This window comes from Pygocentrus nattereri, chromosome 10 (genome assembly GCF_015220715.1).
Source record: "Pygocentrus nattereri isolate fPygNat1 chromosome 10, fPygNat1.pri, whole genome shotgun sequence".
NCBI lineage: Eukaryota > Metazoa > Chordata > Actinopteri > Characiformes > Serrasalmidae > Pygocentrus > Pygocentrus nattereri.
In genome coordinates, this window is record NC_051220.1 from 33,196,078 (window position 1) to 33,203,666 (window position 7,589).

The window sequence follows — 7,589 nt, forward strand, 5'->3', positions numbered from 1 at the left end:
TATCTACAGACGAATTTTCTGCAAAGCATGCTAGTAATCAAATACATTTTGTCTTCAAGTGCCCCACGACACCAAAACATTTCCCTCAAACCTTTCCACAAGTATCTGACTTACATACATACATACATACATACATAACTACAACAGGGAAACATTATTTGCCAAGGATAAATAATCCAGTGGACACAACTTTTGCATATGGAAAACAAAATGAAAACACTTCCTTATACTAGATTAATATACACTGGCACGACTGTTTAGAGGAAATCAATAACAGTTTATTGGTCAATAGCAGTTTTGTGGACACAACAAGCTTAAACATGAAGTGACTGTTACAGGATGACTGAACTGCATGAACATCAGCTCACTCAAAACAAATAATCGTGTTAATACCACAGACCATCTCTATTTCTATTACATCAAAAAGAACACAGTAAAATATGGAGGAACAAGCATACAAAAGAGCATGTGGTGCCGCACAGGGTTGGGGCGAGATATAGCTCTTTATAGCTCTGGTATTGCTGCTACCCAAGCAAAATTTATCATGACAACAAAATAGTCATTTTGCCCATTTCTAGTGCTATACACTACATGACTGCAACTAAACGCATGCTCTACTTATGGGCCTGTACATCCATAGCCAGTCTGGACATGGCTACTTTAAAAAATTTATAAAAATAAAAAAAAGGGAGAAGTAAAGCAAAAAGACACTTTTGTTCAAATCTGGGGCTGTGATAAGATTTCCTTCTGCAGTTTGTTTTTTATTTAGCCTCACACAAAAGTAAAAGACACAGAATAGTGCTTCCATACATAGGCTCAGAACTGCTGAAGACACAGAGTCACATCTTTATATCTACTCTTAAGCTTGGAATGACTTGGCATATTACATCTTGTCATTTTATATACAATAATACGTTATGCAGTGTGGATTTAAATATTACTACTTGCCAAATGAGACAATTTATACAATTTCTCAAGATTTCTGTGAACAAGCAGTAAATAATATATTGCCTTTACATATATACATTCGAAACATGCGAAATATGCAAAATTTGAAGAATGAACATAATTCTTGATATTATAAAGTTCACTTTTTTTGTAATTTTATAATCTTTGACATATCTGTTCATCATCCTGGACACATTTCAGAATTTCTAGTTCTGCATCTTATACTGTACTCAGGAAAGTGTCCAGTAAAACTTGAAAAAAAACCCACACCCCCACACTATCTACTCATGAAAACTATGGACTTGTAACATGGTTACAACATGTGATGGCTGTGGCGACACGTTAGGTCATGAGAAGCCATGTGAGTGACACCAACTTACAAATCATGACTACAGAAGTTGACATCAGAATCTGATTCTGAATTCATAAACCATCAAGTCACATCAGATATAAATCAGAAATCAAATTTCACAAATAAAGCATCGCTTTGCGCTTGTGGTAAATCGGGGAAATTGTAAAGACTGCATCTGTGATAACCGTGGGCAAAAGAGAAAATACAGAAAAAAACATCCTCTCCACCAAAGAGACAAGTAGGTAACGTGCTTTTGGATTGGGGGCAGTAAGAGCATGCACCATAGCATCAATGACCATGCGGCAATCTTTAAACCCTGCATTGCATGATGACTGGAAGTATGAATTTGCAATCTCAATGTAACTTCTGTTGAAAATCAGCTTATGTTCCTCATCCAATTTATCCCATATTTCTTGGGTTGTTTTCTTAGTTCTGATGTTCGTAGCTGGTCCAAAGTTTCCTGGCTGAATAATGCTGACCTAAAGTAGAGAGAAACATGTAGTACAGTCAACCAGAATCTCTTAAAGTCAGGAATTCAAGCACTGCAGTATGCAGGCAAGATCTATTAATTCATGAGCTGAATGACTTTTACCTTTACGTCAAAACTGGACAGCTCAACCCTCAGGCAGTCAGCAAATGCCTCCAGCCCTCTTTTGGACATACTGTATGCTCCCATGTTCATACAGTTAAAGAAGGCAAAGATGCTTGACACAAATACCATACGGCCTACAGATGCAGATACATTAAAAAAGAAAATGGAGTGGTGAATCATGCAAACAGTAACGCAGCCTACAAGATACACATGCATAATACAATATGGCATTACTGACTGTGAATGGTTAATGTTCTGTCTAACAAACCTTTGGATGCTCGAACAAAAGGCAGAAATGCAATTGAAGTACGGATGGAGCCAAACAAATTGATGTCTGCCATTTTCTGGTAGTCTTCAATGGAATTCCATTCAGTCTCTCCCCAGTCACTGATGCCGGCATTGTTTACAACAGCCCAAAGGCCTGGAGGAGAAGACAAGACCGGGTCAGATAATCAAGACAAAGAAAATGAGATGATCAGTCCATCAAGCAAAAAGTACCATCAAGCAAAACAAGCCAAAAATTACCTTTCTCTGGTAGGTTTGCTTCCACAAGGGTCTTAGCCAGCCTCACATCTTCATCTCTGGTTACATCCAACTGCAGCACCCTTAAACGCTGAGATCCCTCTTTGGCCAGTGTTTGAGCTCCATGACCATCAGAGCATAAACACCCAGCAAACACCGTGAATCCCATGCTGTCCAGTGTCTTGGCAAGTTGATAGCCAAATCCACTGTCACAGCCTGTTATTAACACTGCCCTCTCAAATCCCTCAGACATGCCTCTTCCCCTCTGTCTCAGCACCTGGGCCATCAGCAAGAGGCCCACAGTGAAAGCTGAATATACGACAATATGAACACCAAGATACAAATAGACGCAGATGAGCAAGATAACCAGGCTAACTAGTGCTGACCACATGGAGTTTGATGTGCCAGCAGCACGTTGCATTCATTAGACTGCTACTAGTTTTTTGGCGACTCCCAGGCCGCTTAAATAGTTAGCATACGGTCCAAAAGATGACATAAAAGGGGTGGATTTATCAGCCTCATACTGCCAGAGACGGAAATCACAATCAGACGGAACTGATTTCTTTCTTTCTAGTCAGCCCACTGTCGCCACACATTCCGTGCAAGACGTAAAATGATTTCAGCATGCACTGCCCGCACTTCTCGACTGTCTCCCCCTGTGTTGTGAATAGTATCTTCCATTCTGCTGCATTTCTCTTCTAAGAATGACGGCGGTACAAGCATCAATTACACGCTTTTACAAAATCTGTGCAGCAATGGCCATAGATAGTCTGAGACCACTAAACTTCTTCAGTCTTTCTTTTATTTTGTTCTTTAATACAAAGTTTTTTTTTATTACAAATGACATTATCAGCGCAGCAGAGTAAAAAGTAGAGTCTTTGGGACGTGAACATAAATCTCATCATTTCTTATTTGTTCCCCTTTTGCTTCCATGACAGTGCTGACACAGCTCTGATCATTTACAGTGATAAAAGCCTCTATAAGGAGATCAGATCCACCTGAGGGTCATATGAAGAGTTTTGTTTCAGTGGAAGGAATAAGAGTAAAAAAAAATCTGGTGCTTTTATACAAAGGCCTTAAAGGAGAACTCCACTACATGATTAAATGGTTAAGATGTGAACAAAGAGGTTTGATGAGAAATGTTTCATTTCAGATGCAGTTAATTATTTGAAGGGCCCATATCCAATATTACTCTTGTATTTTATTATTTCTTTTCCACTAATAACAGTTGTGTGGTTTGCTGTGTCACACAGTCCTAAATAATTGAATTTTCACTTGACCTTTTTAATGTTTGGCCTAAACACAGCTAGGTTTCCATAAATGGGCTGTGTGGACTGGGGGGTGAATAGTATACTTTAACAATTAAAACATGAAAACTTTGACACTGTTTATATGCTACATAAGACTTTTTAATATGAGCATGAATTCTCAAAGTGAAACACAGTACCAAAGTGCTGATACTTCAACATCGACCCACGCATCCTGACTGGTCATCCATACAGAGGCGTAACATCTGAAGAGCTGAAATTGTCCACCTACTAGGCCACAGAAACCTGTGCACTCACAGAAACCTGTAACACTTTCTCTCCACTCTTTGAGGCCATGGAGTGTTGGTGGTCTTTGTGGCAGTGTGGGAGGCAAATGCATAAACGCAACCCACAGCTAAATATTTTACCTTCATTTTTTCTTCTCGCTGCTGTTTCAGACAGAGTGATAATAAGGTTGTGATGTCTGTGTTATGGTAGCAAATGTCACTCTAAAAGATCGAAGCTATGTTTTGAATCTGAGTAGGTTGAGTGTACGGTAAATTGGGTCAGGATCAAAGGCATATAGGAGATAGAACAGCAGATAGTGAGCTCTTATCTTTGATGATTCTCAGTACAGTCGTTTATATTAGAACAACACAACAGGAAAGACAACTTACAGTGGGTCCTTTGTTTCTGGTGCCTTACAAACCAAATTAAATCCAGGATAAATGCGTGAAATGTCGGAAATATCACAAATACCTTTGCCTTATGCCAAGTGATGCGTGGCTGAGTACCCACAGTAACTTGTCAGACTACTGACCTGCTCTCCTCGAGCGGACCAATCACAATCACAGCATCACAAACGTATCCTTAAATCTGTGAAACTAAAATGAGGTATAATGTACCAACACACACACACACACACACACACACACACACACACACACACACACACATATATATATATATATATATATATATATATATATATATATATATATATATATATATATATATATATATATATATATATATATATGTGTGTGTGTGTGTCAAACTTATGCAATTGTGTCAACCTGATACATACTTTGAAAAATATGTGGAAATATATTTTATTATTTAATAAATGTACATGTGCATGTGAGCTGTTTCAAGAGGTTTTTTGTGGACTCAAAAAGGTGAGATTTTTGCCTCAGATAATACAATCTACATGAGTGAAACTGTCTGTGGTGATTAGTCATCAGTGCTGTCAGTGTAGTGTTTTTTATTGCTTAAGAATAACTGTGTTAGACTCATGTACTCTATCAAGATTTGGCTCACATTTTTGGAAAGCCAATCATTTGGGACCAGTGGTCACATCTTAAGTATTTATCATAAGACAAATGCTCAAGGAATAAATGTAAAGCTTTATGTGTAACATTTCAGTCAAAATCTGAAGGGCTGACAAACATAAGAAATAAATCTCAATTTACATATATTTTTTCTACTTAAAGACTTCCCATTATGTCATTGTATGTGGCTCAGTAAGCATAAAGAGACAACTTAAGGCAAAAATGTGCTTAGGATACTTTATGCAAGTGAACTCGGGCCTAAAAGAATAGACCTTGATGTGTTGTGAATGAGGCTCTCCTGTTGTTGTTGACTCACGTACACGGCACACACGTGTTGAGTACACGGCACACACCCCCTCACCCCACCCCCATGTGGTTTTGTATGCCCAGCTGGTGATTTAGATCTGGCTCTGGGCATGTTTGGGATGGTTTGTGTGTGAATATAAGCTAAATGCTCTGAAGGTTTGCCTAAATGTTAAAAAAATTAATTTTTTACAGTGGAAATGGTGAAAATGAAACTTTAAAGTGGCAGTTCACCGAAAAATGAAAAATCATTCGCCAAGACATGTTTGAAGGTTAATGTAGTTAAAAAGTCTATGTCTATACTTCATTTCTGAAAAGTTGTCACAGTATGTGAAATACAAAAAACCCTAATTAGTGATTTGTAAATCTTTAAGTTAAAACAAAACCAAGATGCTTAATGTTTTACTTTATCAACGTCTTTGTTTTTTTGTGAGTACACACTCGTTCTGAAATTGATTCCTACAAAGCTCTTAAAGTTGGAACAGGGGACTTTAAGAGTATAAACATTGTGAAATGTTCAAAACATTTTACGCAAGTCATGTAATAATGGTTCAGGACGATTAACCCTTTACGTGCAAGAATATGTCGGGACAAAAAAGGCATCAGAGAAGAGTTTAAGAAAAGCTCTCACTGAGCCATTGCAAGGATTTCGGGTATTTCACTGTCTAGAGTGCATAATGCCATCAAAAGATCCAGGAAGTCTGATAAAATCTCTGTATATAAAAATGGAAACTGAAAACTGTAAATGAATGCCAGTGATCTTCAATCCCTCAGATAAAACCTGCATACAAACCTAAATACTTCTGTAATTGGTATCACCATATGGGCTAAGGAATACTGTACTATGCACAGTGAAAGTCAACAACTTTCCAGAAACGTTGTCGGCTTCTCTGGGCTTGAACTCATCTGAAACGGACTGACGCAGAGTAGAAACGTGTACTGTGGTCAAATGGGCCAACCTGTGAGATTGTTTATGAAAGTAATAGAAAGAAAAAAAGAAACAACTTGTTACCAGATGGTTACCGGCATAAAATTCAAACGCCAACATCTGTCATGGTGTGAGTGTGTGTTAGTGACAAGGGCAAGGGTAACTTGCACATCTGTGAATGCACCATGAATGCTGAACGATATATACATATTTTGGAGCAATGTATGCTCCTAGCCTTCTAGTCTTTTTTTAGTCTTTTGTCATCTTAACAAGATGAAACCAAGCCACCTTCGTATGTTACAACAGCATTACACTATAGCATGGCTGTGCAATCAGTGTGCGGGTCCCACACTGGCCTGTTTACAGCCCAGACTTGTTTTCCTTTCAAAACAGGGGGTACATTATGAAGTGCAGAATACAACAGAGGCCCAGTATGTCTGCGCACCTAACAATTGTGTAATGGAAGAATGACAAAAAATCTGCTGTCAAAACTGTATCAGTCAGAGTCTTCAGTCCTCAAACAGTTAATATGTGCTGTTACAATGACAGCTGATGTAAGTGATGAGTGGTAAACAGGCTCCTGTGTCAACTTTAGTGGAACAGCATCAAATTTTGAATGAGCATATATAAAAAAAGCCAAAGCAACCCCAATGAAGTTCATAAGGTAAACATTAAATACTGTGTTTTTGAACAGGTTTCTATTTAATACATTAGATATTATTAATTGCTCATAATTATTCATCACTAATTGTTGCTTTCTGTTTTTGTTTGCAATTCAAATTAAGTGCTATTTGTTTTGCAATTGTGGTTCATACAATAGACTTGATGCTCCAGTGCCAAATTAAAGAAGCAAACTCCAGACACCAAGTATGTCAAACATTTTTGTAAAAGTCTGCCAATCTGTATAGTGTTTTTTTAACATGTATAAAATTGTGACCCCTACTGGACATTGTGGGTATTTCAAAAATACAAACCATTGCATTCAAGCTGCACACAGGCTGATGCTATCAGAAAAAACTTTGGAGAACAAACAAAGGATGTGAGGAGGAGTTTCACAGCAGAAAGCCTAAGGAGAGAATAGAAGGATGTTAGTCAAGCCTCTGGGTACAGACTTCTGCTACTTGTCATTTTGCAAACAGACATCAGAGTCAAACTGGCAGTGATTGTGCCACTTTCCAGATAGAAACGGTTTAAATTAGATTTAAAGAAGTTGTGCCAGAAATCATTGACTTGTCTTGAGAAAGCTTGCTGCTCTTCCAATTTAGCCTAGACTGTATGTTGGGTGTCCTAAATACTACGTTAAAGGGCCTGTATCACCAAATGACCCTCACTTTTAATGAAATAAAAGATCTTTACGCCATATATA

At 38.0% G+C, this 7,589-nt stretch overlaps 1 protein-coding gene across 1 annotated transcript; it reads right to left on the minus strand.

The window, feature by feature from the left end:
• Positions 1-1,165: 1,165 nt before the first annotated feature.
• zgc:113142 (uncharacterized protein LOC503524 homolog) lies at positions 1,166-2,805 on the minus strand. Its single transcript, XM_017690716.1, has 4 exons — positions 2,418-2,805; positions 2,161-2,313; positions 1,893-2,026; positions 1,166-1,779 (listed from the first exon to the last, which is right to left on the minus strand). Exons 1-4 carry the CDS (start codon positions 2,803-2,805, stop codon positions 1,417-1,419), a joined length of 1,038 nt encoding a protein of 345 aa, XP_017546205.1. The 3' UTR covers positions 1,166-1,416.
• Positions 2,806-7,589: the final 4,784 nt, after the last annotated feature.

Excerpts from the sequence above, each read along its gene's own strand:
- zgc:113142 (XM_017690716.1), bottom strand. The coding sequence starts at position 2,805 with ATGTGGTCAGCACTAGTTAGCCTGGTTATCTTGCTCATCTGCGTCTAT. Across the intron at positions 2,314-2,417 it reads AGCAAACCTACCAGAGAAAG|GCCTTTGGGCTGTTGTAAAC; the intron begins GTAATTTTTGGC and ends CTTCTCCTCCAG. Across the intron at positions 1,780-1,892 it reads TGTCCAGTTTTGACGTAAAG|GTCAGCATTATTCAGCCAGG; the intron begins GTAAAAGTCATT and ends TCTCTACTTTAG.